The sequence below is a fragment of the Portunus trituberculatus genome, chromosome 32 (assembly GCF_017591435.1).
Source record: "Portunus trituberculatus isolate SZX2019 chromosome 32, ASM1759143v1, whole genome shotgun sequence".
Classification (NCBI taxonomy): Eukaryota; Metazoa; Arthropoda; class Malacostraca; order Decapoda; family Portunidae; genus Portunus; species Portunus trituberculatus.
The window spans coordinates 11,585,584-11,609,099 of record NC_059286.1 but is presented as its reverse complement, the minus strand read 5'-3'; the positions used below and the strand labels follow the sequence as shown (position 1 = coordinate 11,609,099).

Here is a 23,516-nt window from a genome sequence, read left to right as displayed (position 1 = left end):
GAAATTACAACTAATCTCGTATTTCCTTATTAGCTGACAAAGCGTTTCAAAATACGAGCGTAGGCGGAGTCAATCTAAGGGGACATTCAGCAGGAACCAACAAGAGGAAGCATCGCGTTCATACCACTATGCACCGAGGGGTCTCGCAAGAACACACGGCCAGTAGGGACTCAGCTCGGGGAGATAGATGACGCCACACTTCCGCCAACACACCACACACGGCACGCCAGTAACCAGTTGAAGACCAGCCTTGTTAGAACACAGATGTCCGTGAGTGCGTCGGTTATTAAATCTGTTCCAAATGAGTGTACGTGTGGAAGGTAGCGGTGTGTGGAGGGACGGTGGAGTGGTATGGATTGGGGTGTAGGTGTGTTCATATGGAAGGCAGGGATGTATGGAGGGTGACAAAGACACTAGATTATAAGGAGGAAAGATAGTGCCATGGTCTGTGGAAGGGTTTGAGATAGGCATAGATGTGGAGGGTAGGGGTGAAAAGAAGGAATGGATGATGGAGGGAGGGAGGGAAGGGTTGGTGGAGGAGCATTGAGCAGTAAGAGTAATTACCGCGACTTATCTTCTTCAATAAGTATTGGGTGCGTACACTGAAACACTTGCTGAGGTGAGGCGGTACGTGTTCAGCCCCCGAGTCTCCCCTCGCTGCTCTCATCTCATCGCTGCGCTGCACTATACTGTGTCTGTAGTGTTGCGCGTGTATAGAAATACATCATGCACTTCTCATGCAGGTTATCATTCCTGTCGTCGCAAGAACGTATCGAGTTTTCCTTGCTTTGTTCCAGTATGACTGTTTGCAGAGTGAGATAAACAGCTGTAAAGTGACACAATATCTCGTGTTTCACGGTCACGCTGAACATTTAAAAAATCCACATATGGTATCAGAGAAATAAAACTTCTAAATTGCATATGTGACGCAAAAACTTCATTCAAACTGACCTCACCTTCATGCAGACTTTGCGTCTTTGGGCGTGACTGCATTTACGTTTTTTAAGAGACGAGTCGCTGCGGCAAAGGCTGCAGCAACACGCAAGGCTGGCGGGAAGCGTGGCACCAAGCCAGGGCGGAGGCGTGGACGGGGACGGGTGCCAAGATGTGGCCTCAGTGCCTCACTGCGACCCTCGCCTGCCCACTTCTCTTCCTCAGGTGTCCCTCGACTCTCTGCCGCCCGCACTCAAAAGCTACGACCATTAAAAAGTACAAAGTCAAACAGTGCAACATTATTCACTCACAACGACCACTGGAATGAGTTTATGCATGACCACTAAAGGAGTGCAACGGAACACTACTGCGTGAAGGGATGAGTTACGTATGGGACGTGTAGTGCATTCCTTAACCCCCAAGTGTTGGTGAGAGAGCCAGCCCGGCCCCGATCATGCCGCCCTACAAGCCCGTCCACACGTTGCGGGCCTTCGCCAAGGACAAGGTGCTGTACAACGTGTGTGCCGTCATACTAGACGAAATATACTTCGGCCAAGACGAAAACTGGCAGGTCTATGGAGCGACCTTGTCCGTGCGGCTGGGCGTCGTGCGGGATGTTGTGACGGGCGCCCTCACGCCCTCCCTCCTGGAGGACATACTCAACACCATCCTGTCCCGGGACGAGGCGGTGGAAGCTGTGGTGAGGTACCTGGCCATTCAACTGCTGCTGGTGGAGGGCGTGCGGAGTGTAAACATTGGTAACTTCCCTGAGGCTTACCACACGCTGGTGCTACACGCCGTGGCCAAGAACGGCACAGGCATACACAATCTCGACCTGCGCGGCCTGTGGGTGAAGGGCGAACACAAAAACGCCCTCCTGAGAGTGCTGAGGAGACTGTCGGACATCAGGAGGCTGACTCTGCGCTACACGTGTGACGACGACATGCTGGCTACACTGGGCAAGTACAGCGAAAACCTGCAGAAGCTGGACATCTCAGGCTCCCACGCCATCACGGAGGAGGGAGTCAGGAAGCTGTGTGAATATCCCTCCCGTGTGGTCATGAACAAACTGTCGGACACTCTACAGATCGTGGACCTGGGCGGGCCGGGCTCCAGGGGACTGCCGCCCTCCTACGCCACCCACCTGTTACTCCACCTGCCGCAGCTGATCAGCCTGGGCTCCTACGAGCACACCGCCACCGCCGTTGACCTGGCTCTTCAGAGTCGCCCGGATAAGAAGTTTGGGCTGCGGTACATGCATGACCAGATCGTTTCACACAAGCGGTTCATGTCCGTGGTGAGCGGGTGTCCCAGACTCACGTCTGTGTACTTTGACTGTCCCAAAGACAAAGTTGTCCACAACCTGGACCAACTCAAGGAGCTAAGAGAGATCAAGATGAACAAAGTGAGGTGGAGCGACGTGGTGGTCCTGCTGCAGAAGATGGGCGGCCGCGTCAGGAGTCTGTTCCTGCTGTCCGTGTTCGGGCAGCTGGACCTGGTGGAGCTGGGCAGACTGTGTCCTCGGCTGCTGCGGCTGGAGGTGCACAGCGCCATGCTGCTGTGCTCAGAGGACACCCACGACACCGCCTTGCGCCAAGTGCGGGAACTGTTCATCTATACCAACAACATCAGCCTGTCCTGCGTGAAGCTGCTGCTCAACCAGTGTTTGGAGGTGGAACACTTCGCCATGGGGAACTGCGGCATCCTTACTGACGGTCTGCTGCACGCCAGCCTGCTGCAGAACTCCCTCCGCCACGTGCGCCACATTTGGTTCGGCATGGCGGAGCACCTCACCGTGCAGGCGCTGCAGTTACTGCTGGAGCACTGCCCGCAGCTCACCAGTCTGGGGAACCTGGCTGCCTGGGACGTGCGCCCCGAACACATCGACCTGCTGCGGGTGGAGATATTCCTCACCAACCGTGACCTCACCCTGCACGAGGTGGGCCCGCAGGACTCCGAGGAGTGGGTGCCCATCCTGGTGGTGTGACTCCCCGCGGCGCCCCTCCCCACACCCCTTCCGATTAATGCTGTGACGGAAAATAAAGCTTATTTTTCAGTCCTGCTGTTCTTTAATCCTCCCAAACAATGCTAGTGTCTCTTGGAATGTCGTGCCTGTCGTGGGGCATTGTGGAGCACCAGCGCACACACACACACACACACACACACACACACACACACACACACACACACACACACACATTATAACCAAAGACTGGGTAATAATAAATAACATCTACGTCTACCTCATATATACACCTAATTTTTCAACAGGTCCACTCTTCATCCCCTGACGAGGAGCGCGATTCATGGGATGCACGATTTGATACGACACACACACACACACACACACACACACACGCACGCACACCTTGAAGAAAATTCGCTGAGGGAAGACGAGCCCCGAGGGGCGGTACCTGGCTGTCGGAAGGAGCAGAGTTGCCAGTCGCCTCTATAAGCATCCCATTAGCTTCAAAACTTTCTCTTTACAACCGCACTCAAAATTCTTCAGCATGTATTTGTGACTGTGGGAACACGGCGCTGGGAGCTGTCTGAACTCCGTCCCGCTCACTCAACCTACACAATAAGTACTTTAATGACTCCTCGGCGTCACCTCGTGGAGAGAGAAAGAGAGAGGGAGGAAGGTAGGAAGGAGGGAGGGAGAGAGGGGTGTGTCAAAATATAGGCCGGGGGGAGGGAGAGAGAGAGAGAGAGAGAGAGGGATCGCCAGAAGCGGGTATTCCACTAGCCTACATTACAAGTGTGCGAGGGAGAGCGTCCGTGCGCCAGTCCCATCCAGCGCGGCTCTCATTTCCCTGTTGAGCTTCAGCACAGGTGAGGCGCCCCTGCTCCCGCTGCGTGGTGAGGGGTGGGGAGGGAGGGAGGGGGCAGACATATACGTGTGGGGGAGGAAGGAAGTGGGAGGCGGGACGCGAGAGGCGGGAATGAATGGGACCAGGTGTGTCGCGGCCCAGCGGAATAAACACGCCACGTCTCTCCCCTCATCATCATCCATCCACCTCCACCGCCGCTGCCGAGTGTGTGCTGAGCTGCTGCTGGACCAACACGTCTTGTGCTGCGCTGCGAGCACCACGTGGATGGACTGAGTGACTCCTCTCCTCTAGCGGCGGCGCTGTGGGGGAGCTGATGAGTGCATGGTTCCCACACGTCCCTCCCCCTGCCCGTCCCCCCGGGACACATTCCCATACTCGTGCTGCCGGGCATTCCTCCCGTGAGCGAGGGCCAGGAAGGAGCCTCGGAGGCGGAGCTGAGGCCTGAGAGCCGCCCGTGTGAGTATCAGGAGGAGGGAAGGCGAGCACGTGTGGCGACGGAAATAGAAATGACAATGCAGCAGCGGGCCGTGGCAGGGCGAAGACGGTACAGCGGCTGCCGGCTTGTTTTCATTCGGCAAAGAGGTTAATGAATACACACGAATTAGTTAATGCGCCAGCGTGCGAGTGTGTGAGTGCCCAGTGAGGAGCTGCGGCGAGTGTCACGCCGCGCCGTCCAGCTGAACGCAGTGTTGTGGTGATCAGGGTCTTGAGAGACCCTGGTGGTGATAGTGATGAGGACGGCAGTGAGACGTGCGGTGATGTGATGTGATGGTGATGGAGATGGTAGTGGCTACAAGGAAAAGACACACACATTTACACAATAATCAATGTTGATATTTCTTGAAAGTGTCGCATCAGAAATAAGAGAAGCATAAGAATACAGACAACGTCTATAACGTGTCAGCGTGTGTGTGTGTGTGTGCGCGAACCTCGTGGAATGGTTAAGAGAACAACATTGCCTCTGGTGTGATTGAATGACAGCATTGATCGGTGATTGGGTTACCGATGTAATAGTGTTCCGAGCAGCGCCAAGGTTCCCACCACCAGCTGTAGTGTATTGTGGAGTCAAGCCCTTGACTGATAAGTTAGCGAACTGAAACTGTGGCACCGAGACCTTGAAGACTGTTTGGATATGATAAACCTTGCAGGGTCGGGAACAGCCAGCAAAATAACAAGTCTGGAAATGCATTCTTTTGACGTCTACTACTTTTAACAAACTCTAATAGAAGTGCTTTTGAGTTTTCAAGACTGTTGTCATGATTCTAGTGACAGTATATAAGGATTAGACCATCAGCGAAAAAAATACATCCATGAGAACCCGATGAACCATCTGTGTAGCCTTTGAAAATAGTTTCTACAATAGTTTAAAGTATTTCAGTGGAGTCTTGCAATGCTGGCGTGCATAACAAATGAAGGCAAATGCGTAATATTCCATAATAGCCACAAGCCAGGCGGTGAAGGAGACTGAGGCGTTGCAGAACATAACGCAGTCTTTGGACATGACTACGCCAGCCGTGCACACGAATTAGAGTCGAGTCTTGGATATATTAGGCATCTCCAGTTCCCGACGTTCAGTTACCACCATGATTTTACCGCCAAAAATCGATCGAGAGTGAGCACATGTGGGCGAGAGAGAGAAAGAGAAAGAGGGGGGGAGTGACGGCGGCGGCGTCGGCATGCGGGCACCCCCAGTCTCTCTGCCACGCCCCTCCCCATCGTCAAGTACTCTTTATCGCGAACTGAAATGGGAGAGAAAGATAAAACGACGAGGGCTTGAATTTTCACTGACTAACTTTTTAAGCTCACTGACACAAAACACTATCTCAATCGCCTCAGCGTTCTTTTCTCTAGCAGTACTAATGATCTTTATGTTATTGAATATCAAGGAGGGATGTCACGATTCTGCATTAATACCAAGAAAAGCAACACTAAGAACCCGGTTAATCATCTGTATGACCTCTGAAATTAGTGTTTAAGTTCCAAAGCATTGTGAAATAAGAGAGTTGTATCAAGAGAGGCGAGCGTCATGCAGATTTCGAAAGGCACGTCTTGTCGCGAATCCCGTGGCGTGTGTTTGGGACCGCGGATGCAGGTGGGTGGGTGCCTGCAGACTGCCACACCCTACGATAACTTCCTGGCGCACGTCTCCTCATTCCTCCTCCTCCCACCCCCCAGTATAGAGAGAGAGAGAGAGAGAGAGAGAGAGAGAGAGAGAGAGTTTCTTCGCGTGCTTCCTGTATTAATAATGTTGTACTGCGAATGTTTCATGATATCTGTGGCTTTTCAAAACCGTCTTTATGAGAGTGTGAAGCGCGTCAAAATCTGGACCTTCTGAGACACTTCTGCGCCGCGCCTCCGAGACTCACAAAAGCTTTTATACCCAGTTGAAAAATGCGTGTTTACATTTTTATTCATTTATTTATTATTTTTTATGGTTTTACTGGCAGATTAACAAAATTATTACATTATTAGGAGAAACACTCTTCAGCACCCGGTTACTCATCGCCATGGCCTCTGAAAACAGTCATTAGGGAGTTTCAAAGCTTATATTATATAGGAGTAAATATCATAGAAGCGACCACCCAGCAGCTTCCGGAGAGGGAAGGGAGCGGTGGGATTGAAGGGCTACCCGTCGAGGGAACAAAGGTCTCCCGCCAGTAATTATCATGTACTCTTCAACCCTCACTACAGCCGACACCCGCACTATAGTTGCCAGAATGATTAAGAATCAGAATCAACATGTGTGTATTCGTTTCACATTGTCACTGGTAGAGAATTTTAGGTCTCTCTCTCTCTCTCTCTCTCTCTCTCTCTCTCTCTCTCTCTCTCTCTCCACCAGTCCCTTAATATGACAGGCTTTTGGCCATCTTTTTTCTATTTTCTTGTTTACCTTTATTTTTTTGTGATCAGCAAGCAAGAATGAGAAAAATAAATAACACAACTGACTCCAAAATCATAACACTCTCTCTCTCTCTCTCTCTCTCTCTCTCTCTCTCTCTCTCTTCTACAGTGGAGATCGTAATGCAATGGAGAAGGGAGGATTGACTCTCAGGCAGTGGCATAATGCGGAGTTTTGAGACATTAAGATTATTCCCGTATAGTCTTAAGTAGATTCGTGTGTTAATGAAGAACTAAAACGGGTGACTTCTTGGCATTTACATCATGTGGTGTCTTGAAAATGATGTCGGACGCAGTCAATCAGAGGTAAGGAGGAAACAAACACCCTGCAAACAGCCTTCAGTCTCGTACCATATGTAAATGTATAATGAAAAGGAACTGACAGCCTGACAGAACCACTAACAGAGACTAAGGCACGAATCGAACCTCATTGCAGCTAAACACGACCATCAGCCGGCAGATTATCCCTTTTCGAAACCTTACAACTCGACTGGGCGGCAAAATAAAAGAAGTGAAGATCGAGGCGGCGACATGTACACGAGTATAGCTGTCCATCCCTTAGACATTTGAGCGCCATTAGTCACTTCGCAGCGACCGCCTTCTTACATCACGCTGACCTATCGCAACCTGCTAAACATGATGGTAAAGCAAGGCGGTGATCAGGGAGAAAGAAGCAAAGGCAGATGAAGTTTTGGAATACAGAAGTGGAGGAATTAGAAAGAAGTTTTGAAAAAGAGAATGGGAGAAATTAAAAGGGAGTTTTGGAATGAAGAAGTTTTGAAAAAGAGAATGGATGAAATTAGAAGGTTTGAATGAAGAAGTTTAAGATCTGAGAATGGGAAGGATTAGAAGATTGGAATGAAGAAGTCTTGAAATAAGTAATGGGAAAAATTAGAAGATTGGAACGAAGTTATGGAATTTAGAATGTGAAGAATTAAAAAGAAGTTCTGGAATGAAGAAGTTTTGAAATAAAGAATGGGAAGAACCAGAAGGAAAGTTTTGTATTGAAAATAGGAAAAGATGGTGATTATGTGATCAGAATATTTAAAAGGCGAAGTATTAACACATGATTGTAATAAAAGATTAGATCAGACAGAAAACTTGAGGAAACTTTTAAAACGAAGAAAAATTTAACAAAGAATTATTAAGAGAAAGAAAACTCATGAAAATCGTAAAAATAAACGAAAGAAGATAATTTGATGCGAACTCACTCTTCCCTAGCCCCACCCCAGCCTCCTTCCCCACACAGAGTGAAAAAGTAGCTATACAACACGACACCATAACATAAAACCCCTCATGCATACATTCCCAAACATCCGGAAGCAGGGTGGACCACTACACACACACACACACACACATACTGTTGCTTAAAATATCATAATGCAAACAGGAAATTCAATGGTGTGATATATGTACTCTCTCTCTCTCTCTCTCTCTCTCTCTCTCATTTATATAAATTTAGTGAAGAGCAACTGTGCAAATTTGCTAATCAAGTGTGTGTGTGTGTGTGTGTGTGTGTCCAGCCTCCCAAGTGCTCACCTGCTCTCCCTCCCCTCCATCCCCTCCTCCTCCTCCTCCTCCTTTACCTGCCGCCTCTCTTTTCCCTCCAGCCTCCCTTGCTTCTCCCTCCCTTCTCCTCCTCCTCCTTCCCTCTACCTATTAACCCTCTCCTCCTCCTCCTTACCTGCTCTCTCTCTCTCTCTCTCTCTCTCTCTCTCTCTCTCTCTCTCTCTCATCCTTCTCATCCACGCTTCCGGTTAGGGTTAGGACACTTCCGGTATAGAAGGAGGGTTGGTGGTGGTGGTGGTGGTGGTGAAGACATGAATGGTGATGCAGAGGATGGTGTGATGATGATAGATGATGAGTGATGGTGATGGACAGTTTTCGGTCCTTAATTATATAGTGAGTGTATTTATTATTTTTTTCTTTGTTTTATTGAGGTTTAGATATGAAAAATGGTCAGATTTGTGTATTTTCTGCTTCTCTCTCTCTCTCTCTCTCTCTCTCTCTCAAACAATGGAGAATAAATTGCTTTGGTCATTAATCATAAGAAGGCTTTAGTTGAATTTTTCTTTTCAATCTCTCTCTCTCTCTCTCTCTCTCTCTCTCTCTCTCTCTCTCTCTCTCTCTCATACGAGTAACTGTACAGTTATACTAGTTTAGTCATTCTTTCGACGCAATATGTGTACACTAAGATATTCACGGCTATAACTAACACTACAGTTCTCAAGTAACTTCATATTTCCCTTATTAGTTGACATTTGGTAATTTCCACTATAGCTGTGATGCTTTCGTCATCACCTCACACTGTTCCTCGCTAAAGTCTTGCTGCTGTTGTGCTCCTCGCAGTGTGACGTTGCTGCACATTAATCTCTTCAGTATTGGGACGCATTTTTATTCAGAGTTTGGGCGTGATTAGACGGTTTTATTTACATTAGGAAAGGTCCATGTAGATCAGAGGATTAATGCAGAGTTTTCACTATATAAGTTTCTGAAGCTGTTTAAAATTATCAAATAGCTAGCAGAATAAATATGAAAGCACGTTCTTGTACTGAATTAAGCGGTTAACTAGATAATGTATCAGATCGTGCCTTACCATCTCCACGCCTCTCTGATGACGAAACTTGTTCATCAATGGAATATAACAGCAGAGGGGGAAGGAAATTACGTCTCAGATTAATTATTGTGTGTTGTGTAGTAGTTCTCAAACTGCGCACCGTGGCTATCCCCAAAGTGTGCTGTGTGGTGTTCAATGATACCCTGGGCACACCGCATACTACATTGTCTGGTCAGTATAGGCTAATATGTGGCTGTAGAGTTCATGTGCCTGTATCAATTAGCGCCACTAAAGCAATGAAGTTTGAGTGTCTCTGGTGTAGATATGTAATAATTAACTCCCTGTGATGTTACCTGTGAAATCCCCCCGACTCCCCACTTCTCTCTCTCTCTCTGTGTGTGTGTGTGTGTAGCTATCTATCTATTTGTCTGTAGTAGAGAGAGAGAGAGAGAGAGAGAGAGAGAGAGAGAGAGAGAGAGAGTTCCACACATTCGAAATTTACGTTATCACAACAATAGCATTAAACACAGAAAAAAGATATTGAGTTTCCACGAGAGAAAACAAAAATCATGTTGGAAAGCGAAGAATGATAATAAAGAACGAAACCACAAAACAATACGAGAGAGAGAGAGAGAGAGAGAGAGAGAGAGATAGCAGCACAAAGAGAAAAGCGCGAGGGAGTAAAAAATGCAAGACGTGGTTAGAATTATGTCGAGCGAGCCAGCGCCGGGGAGAGGAGGTCAGGCGGAGAGGAGGGAGAGAGGGAGAGGGAAAGAGAGAGCGATGGGGGAGAGAATGGAGAAAGATTCAGATTCAGGCCAGATTACCACAGAGATTATGGAGAGTGAAGGAGATCTGGGTGGGTTTGGTGGGTGGGTGGTTGTCTGACGGGGGACTACGTGAGAGAGAGGAAAAATCGTGATATAAAGAGTACCGCATTTTGTGTTTGGGTTATTTTCTTGTGTATTCAGTTTTCATCATGGTGTTTTGAGTACTGTTGGTTAGTGAGTGCTTGGAAAGGCTATGGAGGTTATTGATCTGGTTCTCATTACTGTTTTTCTATTGGTGATGCAAAATGATTGTTAACTCCTCCAGTACCATGACACATTTCCATATTCATTCCGCTTACTCTTTGGTGATTTATACAGCTTCAGGAACTCATGTGAGGGATTTAAATAGTGAAGACTGTGGCCATTAATCTTCTGACCTCCATAGACGCTTCCTAATGTCAATAAAATGGTCTAATTGTACACAAATCTCAAGGTAAAAATGTGTCACAGTATTGAAGGGGTTAAAGCTTTCACCAGAATCTATGACTTCCCCTTCATCCATGAGTCTTGGGGTGGTGACAAGAAGCTGGGCAAGACCATGACACATTCTCTCACAACAATGCAGTATCCTGGCATATAGAATGAGAGAATGCCAAAAGGGGAAGCTGTGGAGCCAGAACCCACTTTATTGTATTAACTTGCTAGGTATTTTCTGGTAAAGGGTCAGATGGACACAGTGATGGGCCCTAACATGTGTGTGTCTGATGGCATGTTACACCTTCCACTATTTGATGTTCTCATGTTCTGATGCTATTATTATAGAATACTTCTTAAATATAACTGGTGACTATATTGTCTTGGTGTCCTGCAGGCATGTGATCACGCAGCAGCTCACGTGGGTCGTGCTAGTCGTTGGGAGCACCAAGGATCACGCTGTCTCGACCCTGGCCAGGGGCTGAAGACGCCCCGCCACTGGACACTTCCCATGTGTGGAGGGTGGTGGGTTTCCTAGACTGGCAGTGTGTAGGGCAGCACATACACTACCATGCTGACCCAACTGGAGCTGCTGGGTGCCACTGGGGGCCTTGGGGTGGATGAGGACAGTGGGATGTCTGGCTCTCCACTGGATGGCCTGGTGGAGTACCCAATGGAGCAGGCTGAGTTTGAGTACTTTGAAACAAGCCTTGGCAATGATGCTTACTATGATGGGTCGCAGCACCAGGACCTACAGCAAAGCCTGGCTGCCCCACCTCACCTCACCAGCCCCTCCATGTGCGACATCCCCACAACTGATGAAAACATTCTAATCTATGACCAGGAGAATATACCGAGCTTCACCACCGACGATCTGAAGTTCACCGAAGACATCAAGCCCTACGAGGATGGACTACAGTCAGGCAAGGATGAGCTCAAGTTCGAGGAAGACATTCAGAATTACGAGAAGTTTACAGAGGACTTTTATGACAGCGGCCTTGGTACCCACACCACACATGATGATGACTTAATCTTTGAGAACCTGTATGAGACCCTAGACCCAGAGCATCACATCCCAAGCCCTGAGGAGCCCACCAGCAACCTCTGGAGTGAAGGTAGGGACTCACACACTCCTTATTGATCATCTTGGGTGAATGTGGATAGCTCAGACTGTAGTGTGCCATTGTTTTGTGAGTTGCCCCAAGTCTTGTATTATGTTTCCAAGTTATCTCATTGCAGTACTACCTGCTCTACAAGTAAATTTTCAGTTATCATTTCAGTACAGTAACATGTTAGAAAGAAATTTCAGTCTGTAGTATTAAATATCATTCCTCAAAGAATTTTATTGGATGGGAAATTGCACCAGTTGTTTATGAACTCACAGGGGGTTATTGTCTCTTGCAGCCCATGAGTGGAGAGGAAACAGTGTACTCAATAATGTGCTAATGTGACTCCTCCTCCCTGCAGCAGCCATCACTAGCAGCAGTAAGGGCAAGATAGGGCCTCTGCAGCGACGTGCCCTTGACTCCATCTTCCGGGTGACAGAGAAGCCTTCCCGTGGCATGGTGCTGCATATCGCCTCAGAGCTCGGTCTACACCACCTCACTGTCAAGAACTTCTTTTCCAACGGGCGGCGGCGGCTGCGGCGAGCAGCAGCGAGACTCAACGACCCGGAAAGAACCAGACGGGAGAATGAACGGCGGAAGGAGAAGCGACGGCTGGCAGCCTTAGCGTCTGCAGCTCAGGCTGGGGCGGAAGGCAAGGGTGCGGGGTCTGCTGGTGGCACCAAGACATCGTCGCCTCGGAGCCTCCCCACTGACTCCCCACCACCACGGGAGGCCCCAGTGGTGTCCCCAGAGAGGAAGGCGCTGATGGAGAAGCTGGCAGACAAGGTGCAGAGGAGCGTGGCTCAACGCTCCTTGGCTGCTGACCTGGAGCTTGCATCTTCCAACACACTCCAGCAGCCCACCCACACAACACAGCCTCCCCAGCAGCTCCCTCATGCCCCACCACCCACCCAGCACACCCACACCCACACACCCGTCCCACCACAGTCCACGCACAACACAACTGCTCAAAGTGACATCCTCTCTCAAGCATCCCATGACCTGCTGTCCCAGGCTCCACATGACCTCCTGACGCAGTCCCCACACAACCTGCTGGTTCAGTCCCCTAATGACTTCCTGGATCCCTCCTCCACATCCCCATCTCTGCTGCAGCCTCCCACTGACCCCTGGGACCTCCTCTAGTGCTGTGCCTCAGTGCTGCAGCCTCTCACCACCTTCACGACGAGAGTATCTGCTACAGTACTCTCTCACGTCACAAATTCCTGCAGTGTGTGGCCAGAACCTGCCCGTGTGTGTCCTGCTCCCTGGCTTTGCCTCAACACAAGTTTTATACTCAGCAAAAGTCAATTTACTTAACAGCAATACTGTAATGTTCATTAATGTTGTTGATCCATCCCATGAATGTTCAGTGCCTTGTGGAAAATTGTTCCAAGAAATTTCCTGAACACAATGTTGTGTTCTTGGATCAAAGGTATACTCTTCTTTCTGCAGGAGGTGCAGTACCTCCTCCATCCTGCACAGCTGCCATAGTTCATGTGGAGAACATCCTTCTGTTCAAGTTATGGTTTTGCTCCACCTCTCTGTGTGTTGCTTCAGTTACTTTGCTCAATGTGCCTTACGACAGAGCAGTCTTCCAATCATGGCGTCAGTTTCCCTTCCCCATGGTGAAATAGTTCATGCTGGTAAATGTTTTGGTGTATATTTGAGTTCTGGAACAATTGGTGAGACATCCAGTCTACATACCCAAAGAATGAAATCCTGCTGACTGGTTCAGCTTATTCCCTCCTCAAAGTTTTTGCTCTGATCTGCATTTTTCTGAACAATAACATTAACATGTAACTTTGTCCCTCCAGCTTCCAAAGAAACAAAAAGCTGGTAGAGATCTCTCAACAAAGAGCACAAAGGTTTGTGTGAGGGAGGGCACGCCATTCTGAATGATTAATGATTGTTTCTTGCATCATATATAAAACCTTCAGGCAATAATACATTTCCAAATGTATCAACAACAATGAAATGTCTCATGAAGTTCTAAAGAAATGTTTCTTGTTGTACACTTAAAACTTCCTATAACGTGGCCTTGAAGTTCATCTTGTACAAGTTTTGTCTTCCAGTGGTGACAAAATGTCTGAAGCAGCGTGCCAGCCATCACCACCATCCTGCCATACACCCCACCACCTGAGAGTGTGCTTCCAGACAGACTGTGTCCCAACACGTTTGCAGGACTTCCTTACAGTAATGAATCCATACTTGCCATCACCATGCATAGATATGAATTCTGGTTCTGTATACAAAGCATGACATTTGCAAGAGGAATGCACATGACTGACTGACACAGTAACAATAACACACACATGAACAGGACATCACAATTAGAAATATTGTTGGGGAGTCATGTTCAACAGGAAAGGATTGACTGAAAAGCTGTAACCTGCCTGAGTCATGCCTCAGTCCAAGTCACTATGGGAACCCATGTCTGGAAGCACACACTCAGGGGTCTGGGGTTTGGTGAGTGCACTCCCCACTCACACACAACCACCCACCACTCCTGCCTTCTTGGAGTCTGAGTCTCTGGTGATATTATACAACTAGTCAGTTTTGTACAGTATCTCAATAATTAATGATAATAATTATATAATGATTACTATGTAATACCTTATAATAATAATAATAATAATAATAATAATTATAATGTAATATTAGCAGTAAAGTGCATGTTCCATTGCCTTAATCAGTCATCTTTTCTCCAAACACTAGTGCATTGTGTGAAAAATGACATTTCTTTCTGGCAGTTATGGTGTGACTACATCTGTTCTGTTGTTCTGTTAGTAGACAATAATCCTGTGTATGAACATGTTTGAAAATGAAGCAATAAATATACATAGATGAATTAACTTATTAACTATCAGACCTACAAGTCCTTTCACCTCGCACAATTTGTCTCTGTGTCCTTGCCTTGTACACAGCGTGCTGGAGCACAGTGAAGGGAATGGGAACCACCCAACAGTCTTCCTACTCACAGGAGGAAGTGAGACATGATGTTCCTCTAGGACAGTGTATTCTTCAAAAAAAATTTTCCATCACAACCCAGAGTGATTTTCTGTACTTCCTTCATGACTGAGAATGTCCATTATATTGTACCAATATGAAAACTGATTCACACACACATACACACATTACTTATTTTGATCTATTGTTCATACACCTTATGACGTGGCAATCTGGTGAACAAAAGCTTGCAACCAATGAAAGCAACAGCTCTATGGGGAATCTCTCCTTATACTAATACTACTTTTCCTTAATACTACTTTTGTGGGGAAGGCAATAACAATTTTAAGGTCAGATTTTAATTAGGGAGAAATAACCATTATCAACTCCTACAACTGCTAATGACATGAATTAAAGAAGTGTGCAATACATTACCTACACACTTTCTACCATACAGAAGATCTAAGACACAGGACAAACTCTGCTCATGTCAGAGGATAAGAAGGAAATATAAATACTATCTGTCACCTACAAACTCTCCACTTCCTAACTGAACCAACAACTGATATTTACAATTCAAGGAAAATGTTCATCTCTTGTAGTGGTGTGAATATTTCTCCAAGTTCTTTGGTAAGAAAGATGATAAAATAATACTCCAACAGCTAACATACTTTGCTCTACAAATATCTAACATCTTACAATGGTTCTGGAATTATCTCATAAGACAAACATCAATGGAAGTTATTCTGTATGAATCATGATCAGACTCAGAAAGGTTATTTTTCTCGTATTACTCTACCTGCACCTCGGACCACCACAAACACTGACACCTTAATGTAGGACCCAAAACACAGTCTGGGACACAGCAATACAAAGATAAAATGATTAGAGCAGAAAGAAAAGGTAAGTGTCTGATCCACATTACATTCTAAGGACACAACGATCATGTCTTCATTAAACAAGACAGAAAATAAAACAACAAAGGCAGGAGAGAAAGCTCAAGTGTTGGATCCAGAACAATGTCCTGGATACACCGTGAAGCACTTCAGGTACAGGTACAGGTGAATCATGACTATGGATGAGTTAGGGTTTGCATGTTAGTTACACCTTTGTGAATTGGGAACAAATGTAAATGTAGAATAATTCCCAATCTTTTCAATATTTTCCTGTAAATCTAAGAAAGTTTCCTGTAAATTGCATTCTTCACTTGTATATCAGAGGAAAGATGAAGATCAATTTGTCTGTTACTCCAAAAGCCTGAAGACTGGATGTCCTTCACCTAACCTTTCTTAAAAAAGAAAGATAGATTTTGCTGAACCTTCCTGCCTTAAAAACAATAAAGGACTGGTCCTCCCTAGAAAGATAAAGAAGGATTCCTTTATGAAATCTTTCAAACGACCAAGAGGTGAGAGTGAAGGCAGCGCGGGGCAGCATGGGGCCACTACGAGGGCAGCGTCTCCACCATGTCCTGGGGGGATCTGGACCGCGGCATCACATAGTTTGGACTCAGCGCCCGACCCCGGTGAGCAAATGTGTAGAAGGTTGGCCGGTTGCCTACAGTCTCCCATGACCTGTGGGTGAGGGAGGACCTGCACACTGCTATCCTCTCACTGTTCAACTGACACACCTTGCTCCCGAGAGAGAGGGTCTTTGTTTGTCTCAATGTTTGCACTGGCTTCTTCTTCATTACTACAGACACACACACTACTATTGATTCCTTAACTAAAATGAAATTATGTTTTTGATTTTGTTCTCATTACTATGGACACATATGCCGTAATTTGAAATACAGCACAATCTTTTCCATGAGAACAAATCCCTTAACCATTTTATCATTCATTAAAGTTAAGTTTTCTCAACAGTATGACAAATAATAATCTTCATGCATGATCATATCTACTGGAGGCAGGACAGAAATGCAAAAAATGTCCTCCTTATATTCTGAGCTCATACTATAAAAATGACATGCCTACTTACTTATTCTGAAGCTGTACATTTGCCCGGATCTCTTTGAAGTCCCCAGCAATGTGAAGGATTCCATACATAGTTAACAGGAGACTCAGCAGGCCCTGGACACTGATCTGGGGACAAAACATTACCGTCACTCTCAGAGGCATGGCATGGTGTTCCTCTGCCCACCTCACTGACAACACTGAAGCAGGGTGTGTAAAGGCACCAAACTGTATTGTGTTGTGGAAAGTAGTAATGTCACATGGTACAAAAAGTTCCATACAAAGAAAATATATCCAAGTACCTCTAGTTATAATAAAGAAGTTCATTTGTCCATATTCTTATTTCTATTTTATTAAGATAAGAACCTCTAAAGACTTTATGGCAATACTACCTAGGGTGAGTGTACAAGAGTGTGACAGAGCATGTCTATGAAGATATTATGATTTAATCCAGTAAAACAACATTCCCTCAATTCTGGATAGTAGAAGATGGCATTCACTATCAAATCATTCATACCCTGTTTTTCCTTCCAGGGTGGGACAGGCTTTAAATTTCTCTATCTTTTTTTTTCTTATACTCATTATTATCTACAATACTGCCCTATGCCTCACTGAATAAAAAGCAAAAATTTTCAACCTATATCTTCATTATCTTCACACTTATCACCTTGGACACTCTTTGGACTGATTGCCTATCCTTCACAATTACCACTAAAAGTCTTCATTAAGGTGGAGCATAGTCCTGGGAGGTGGTAGTCTAGTGCCTCTCCAGGGTCCACACGACAGCACCAGAGGGCAGGCCGGCAGAGCTGACAATCCTGAAGCCGACCTCTCGCAGTGCATTCAGTACGTCGGTTGGGTACATGTATGGCTGCAAGATCAACACACGCGTGCCACAGCTCAGAGCATCACAGTTCCCATGTGAGCCAGGTTTCTTCATGACAAGGCCGCCCTCACCCATCATGAAGCCCAGCGTGTCTACCAGCGAGAGGTAGTGCTCATCTCTCTTGTCCAGGCCCTCCACATCCACCCCAGCATGGCCCGGTGTGCCCTTTACCAGTATGTAGTATGACATGGCTACACTCCAGCGATGGGGAGCACTGATGCTGGACTTCACACTCTAGTTGCCTTGGCTGGCCTTCTGTTTGGTGACCCACAACTCAGGACAGTGTGAGTGTTATGGTGGGTGATGTGAGATCTTACACACAATCACTGGCTGTTCACAATATACTGCTTTCCTGTGCACTCTTGCTCGCAATTTGAATACTTGTTAGTCTATTCAGGAAGAGATAGACTGTCAGCTCAACAATGAACAAAATGAAACCAAATATAATGAGCGAGTGTCCGTCAAGTGTTGTCAAGACGCCAGCTTCCTTTTAACTAGGCGGAGTAAAAACTGAGTCGCAGTGACTGGTGGCGTTGTGTGGCTTCCTTATGTACTGATGCACTCCAAGAAGCTATGAGGACGTCTTTGTAGGGATTCTAATCTTGCCTTTAGCTACTGTCGAGGAACTTTTAGTACAGTAACAAACACAAAGAAATCTGCTTTATACGCATCTATGCCAGCACGCCAGATTTTGAGAAGATTTTATACCCAGACAGTTCCATCACCATCACTTTGCCATCCATTTCCTTTACAAGATTTCACGATGATAGAAGAATTTCAAGGCAATATTTCTTCTCCTGTGGTCTGTGTTATAATTCCTTGGAGATGAGTGAGAGAACATACAGGCACTAACCACCTCAATGCATGACAATGGCTTCTGTAACCTGATCTTTAAGTCCTGCCTGATTATCTTTTGATAGGATTTACAGACTATTTCAGCACCTTCACTGGACTATGACTAACAAGCTCAAGTGGAGATTACTGTGATGTTCAAGGGTGTTTTCACGACTCCTGTGATAGTCTGACAAGAATTATACATCGATAACAATGACTAATAATCTCAAAACAACACAATAATTTCTGGAGGCATTTTAAAAGTCAGGGATTACAGGAATACAAAACACTGGCCTCATTTTCACTTGTCTCTTTCCTCAGCGCAGCTCACAAAAACACGTCCCTTCCTATCCAACCATTACACCTGCCTCGCTGTCTTCCCAGCCTCCTTCCTATCACCTCCTTACCTTACCTATTACTGAACACAAAGGTGAAAATGACAACTACAAATAAATAAATGAAATAAAATAGACATGCAAAGTAAAAAGACACATTTGCTAATTACTACAATAGTGTTCAACAGCCACATACTGCCCTACCAGCCTCATCATACCCCTGCCAGCCTTGTCATACCCATGCCAACCCTAACATAGCCCTACCAGCCTCATCATAACCCTGCCAGCCCCATCATATCCCTGTCAGTACCCCAGCCCCAATAGCCCTGCCAGCCCAAACATAACCCCACCAGGCCCCAACATAGCCCTACCAACTCCCAACATATCCTGCCAGCCTCAATATTCCCCTACCTGTCCAAATATACCCCTGTCAGCCCAACATTGTCCTGCCAACACCCAACATACCCCTGCCGCAGTACTTACATCTGTGGGCAGCGCTGTGTACTCCTGTTCCGTCACTCTCAGGTAAGCACGGTCTGTGGCAAGGAGAGAGAAGGAGGGAGTGAGAAACAGTGACTTAAGTTATACAGAGAGAGAGAGAAATGGTGATGTAATTCTTTGTTATTACTAATAGTGTAGTTATGAAGGGATATTTTTAAACTGAGTAAGGAATTAGTATAGGTTAGTAATGGTAGATACTGATACACTAATTGATAGAGGGAGGAATGTGTTAATGTTTACTATTGGTCCGTGTCAGCAGCACATGACATGACTGCATGCTGTGGTGGTATACTCACTGTACTTCACTTCTATGACTTTTTTTTTTTTTTTTTTCATGCTCAGCAATTACTGACTCATATTGATGCTTTTGTAAATCAACACATCACATCAAGAACAGCGTCAGATTAGGTTTAAGTTAGATTAGCTATAGGGTTGTATTAGCTTAGATTATGTTTGTTTTGGTTTAGTTGGTCAGGGATACCAAAAAAGATCAAATTTTGCATATTCTACAAAAAAAGTCTAAGAAGACAAACAGCCATATCTGGCAAACAAAGGATCTCTTATAAATATTTACTGAGAAATGATCCCCTCCCCTCCCTTTAGGTTAGGTTTGGTGGGATCCAGTGGCAGGGGGGATGGTGTGAAGCCTCCCTCCCCAAGTTAGGTTAGTGTCCTTAGGGAGGGTCTAGATCAGTGATTCCCAACCAGTGGCACTTTCAGGATCACGTGCGATTTTTTGTTAAATCAAATTCATTCATTTCTCAGAAAAATGATTATTGCCTCACGCAAGACAATCTTGCATCAATCAGCTGGTGTAGAAAAACAGATGCATCCCTCGCACTAAATTGAGTTGTGTTTTTTGTTGTTAGTTCATATGTGTGTTCAACTTGTGAATAAATTGATACTTGTTGGAAGTGAGATTTTCTGGAACCAGGTGGTACGCGGGGACTGTACGGGAACCACTGATCTAGATGGACCAAAACTCCTCAGTATGGTACCTAATATTTGGTTAGCTTAGTGTCCTTAGGAGGAGAAACAAAACCACCAAAAAATTCTCCAAGTTTTCAAAATATGACATTTCATCCCTAGGCTTTTCATGAACATCCAAATTTGCCTTCCTCAACCCAAAATTCAAAACCCCGACCTCCCACCACCTCCCCTGGCTTGTTTGAGGGATCTGGTGGACATGTGGACATGGGCTGTGGGAGGTAGGTGTTATTTAGCATTAAAAGTTAGTTACTAAAGATATAGACACAAGACAGGCATACCTCCTCCAATAATCTCTTCCCTTAATAGACTGATATACAGCAAAATTGGGCATCTCCTTTATTTTTTCTCATATGTTACTTTCCTGACTGCCTAACCATAGCAACAAGAGAAAGCCAACCAGGTGAGTAAGTATAACTAAGCAAGGGATTATCAAGGGTCACTTACTATTAATTGTAGGGACACAGACACACAGGTATACAAATTAGGTAATTGTAAAGGTGAATATTGGGTATTATTAATTTATCCTCTTACACCAACAACAATATGGCTTTCGTTATCCTTCTCATCTTATAGCGCTTTTTTATTCTCAGTAATCTGAACCCATATATACCTGTTGCAAATTATTCATAACTTTGATAAAAAAAAAAAAAAAAAAATATATATATATATATATATATATATATATATATATAAATCTACCACTTTTTAGGGAGAGCAAGTGACACCTGCCTGTGTGGTGGACTGCTGGTCACAGAGGGAGAGGAATGCCATTATTTACCTAGTTGTAGTTTTACAGGACCTGGGCTTTATGCTTGTGGTCCCGTCTCCATATCTACACTTATCCAATCTTACTTTAAAACTATGCACACTTGTTGCAGGCATTACTTTTTTCATTCAAACTGTTAAAACTATGCACAGTTGTTGCAGACATTACTTTTTTCATTCAAACTGTTCCAAGTCTCAACACATCTTTGCGGGAAACTATACTTTTTAAAATCTCTTACACATCTTCCCTTCCTCAGCTTCTTACTATGCGATCTTGTGTGTTTGTTCGTGTGTGTGTATTGTCGCATTATTTGCACATGCGTGAAATGAATGGGGATGATTGGTTCTTTTGTTTGAGCACGCAGCCACTGGCCAATAAAGATAATACAAAATAAATCCAGCAATAAAAACAGCCAGCGATTCCTTTTCACCTCCCCACCTTCTACCACACTGACTTCTTAAACTCATAACTAGCTATCACAACTTACTCACCAACATAATAATAATGAAAATACCAATAAGAATGTAATAATAGTGAGAACAGCAATAAAAACAGCCAACGATACCTTTTCTCCTACTCCTCCTTCTATTAGACTGACTTTCTTAACTCATAACTCATCACAACCTACTCACCAACATAATAATGAAAATAGCAATAAAAATAGTAATAATGAAAATACCAATAAAAACAAAATAATGATGGAAATAGCAATAAAACCGTAACATCAATGAAAATACCAATAAAAACGTAATAATAATGAAAATACTAATAAAAACGTACGTAATAAAAATTAAAATACTAATAAAAATAGCCACCGATTCCTTTTCTCTTCCTCCTTCTACCACACTGGCTTCCTTAACTCACAACTCATCAAAACCGCCAGAGTAATAGTGAAAATACCGATAAAAAAACGTAATAATAGTGAGAATAGCAATACAAATAATGACTAGGGGTACCGGCTGTTCCTCCCTTCACCCCCACCACCTCACTAACCCCATGAATAATTATTCCAGGGTGTATTGCTCTGCTAACATTACTTTATTCCTCCACTGGGTATACTTACGCTGTGCCGCAGAATAGCCAGCGTGGAACAGCGAGAGATGCCCACCACGAAGGCGAGTCTGGCCCACACCTCCGCCATGTTTGTTAGGTCGCTTACTGCTCACTGCTCAGTGACACGGCTGACACCAGACTAGCCACCAGTATTCACTAACTCATTGCTCTCTCACCATTACTATTTTTCAAGGTGATTGGAAAAACATTATCAGGAAAAAAAGTAAAGGAAAAAAAGATAAAATTCGCTCGAAATCAGGAAAAAAAGTAAGAAAAAAAAGGAAAATGCTCGGAAATAAAGTATCAGGAAAAAGGTCACAGTATTAATTTTATTCAGGAAAAAAAAGTAACAGTGGCCATTCTTGAAGACATGTACAAGAAGAAGTAATCTGAGCTTCATTGCCACCCTGTCCTGTGATGAGCTGCGCAGCGTGTCACCCATAGGTGTAAGCACAGATTTGGGAGACACGTGCATAGTGAAGACTAGTGGCACTGCCTCTATGGCAACAAAGCTCCAATTGATCACTAATGCTACTATGTACAAAGTCATTAATACTACTCTTAACATAGCCCAGAGTGTACTCAGTACCAGGGTCCACTGTATCGTCTTGAAGGGCACACGTACTGAGCAAGGCGGTCTGCCTTTTCATTTAGCGGGATACCCACATATGAGAAAGTATCCAGGTGAAATGCACCGTGGCACCAGCACCTTCTAGGGCGTGGATGAGATCAAGATATTTATTAACTAGATGACAGTCCATGAGGGAGATAGATTGAAGAGCGTATACAATGCAGCCTGACTGTCAACAAAGAAATAAACATTCTTATGGGGAGGCGCCACAATATGGTACACCTCCAGAACAGCATACGAACTAGTTCTGCCCTAGTGGAAAACATTGTGTACAGGGAGCCACCTGGAAAGTGGAAACCTCAGTGTCAGTGTAGTGATTGGCAGAGATGTAGTCACGGATGAACAGCCCACATCCGGACCTGCTGCCATCGACTAGAAGCATCTTTATAAACCTGTGTGCCTTCAAGTAAAGTGTTCTGGAAATAATGAGGTTCAGTGCAGAAGTGTCTTAAGAATAAATATTATCCTATATAGACAAGGACTGGGACGGTTTGGTATGTTGGTGCATTCTTTGGTGTATTTTAACTGTTTTTGATGTCACGGTGGTCATTTGGGATATTCAGAGCCCTGGGGAGTTTTTAATTGAACTTAAGATAGGACTAGGAGATTGCTGGAACTGCTGCACAACATTAAAACACCATTGCCACCACCCATCCATGCCAATCTTAACATCTGCATTATTTGGTAAAGATAGATGAGATAGGTGACGGGATTTCTATACTATATTAGTGCCCTACTTATTGTCAATTCACACTGGTAAAGCGTCAATAGTACTCGAACAGCGGGTGAGGGAGAGGTGGAGAGGTGACGAGCGAGGCTCCCGAGACAAGTTTGCTCTGCGTCACTGACCAGGATAAATGGTCCATTTTAGAGTCAACGGCCCCTGTACTGATTAACCTATGTGTAAGTCAAGCCACTTACTTCGTCTAGGAACATTTGTAGCATATACAACAATGATTTGGCGACCTTTTAACGACTTTTCAAGGTGGATCTGGTGACGTAGAATATTTTCATTTGGCAACTGCCCACCACCACCGCCATCAGTGACCATAC

General features: G+C 45.2%; 3 protein-coding genes across 7 annotated transcripts; 2 read left to right on the top strand and 1 right to left on the bottom strand.

Annotated features, from left to right (window-relative positions):
• The first annotated feature begins 148 nt into the window (after positions 1-148).
• On the top strand, positions 149-14,417 carry LOC123512060. Of its 5 annotated transcripts, none has more exons than XM_045268237.1 (3): positions 149-270; positions 10,861-11,578; positions 11,931-14,417. In XM_045268237.1, exons 2-3 carry the CDS (start codon positions 11,035-11,037, stop codon positions 12,710-12,712), a joined length of 1,326 nt encoding a protein of 441 aa, XP_045124172.1. In that variant the 5' UTR covers positions 149-270; positions 10,861-11,034; the 3' UTR covers positions 12,713-14,417. The 5 variants fall into 5 exon arrangements, with proteins under 5 accessions (XP_045124172.1, XP_045124169.1, XP_045124170.1 ...); XM_045268234.1 differs by lacking the exon at positions 149-270 and adding an exon at positions 3,626-3,765; XM_045268235.1 differs by lacking the exon at positions 149-270 and adding an exon at positions 3,877-4,220.
• On the top strand, positions 794-2,992 carry LOC123512058. The gene has a single exon (XM_045268228.1). The coding sequence runs from the start codon at positions 1,388-1,390 to the stop codon at positions 2,918-2,920; it is 1,533 nt and encodes a 510-aa protein (XP_045124163.1). The 5' UTR covers positions 794-1,387; the 3' UTR covers positions 2,921-2,992.
• Positions 14,418-14,858: 441 nt separating the features above from the next.
• Positions 14,859-21,920, bottom strand: LOC123512063 (ER membrane protein complex subunit 5-like). Its single transcript, XM_045268241.1, is given in 5 exon segments — positions 14,859-16,086; positions 16,493-16,596; positions 19,006-19,058; positions 21,843-21,878; positions 21,881-21,920. Coding segments are annotated over 5 exon segments (363 nt in total). The 3' UTR covers positions 14,859-15,956.
• Positions 21,921-23,516: the final 1,596 nt, after the last annotated feature.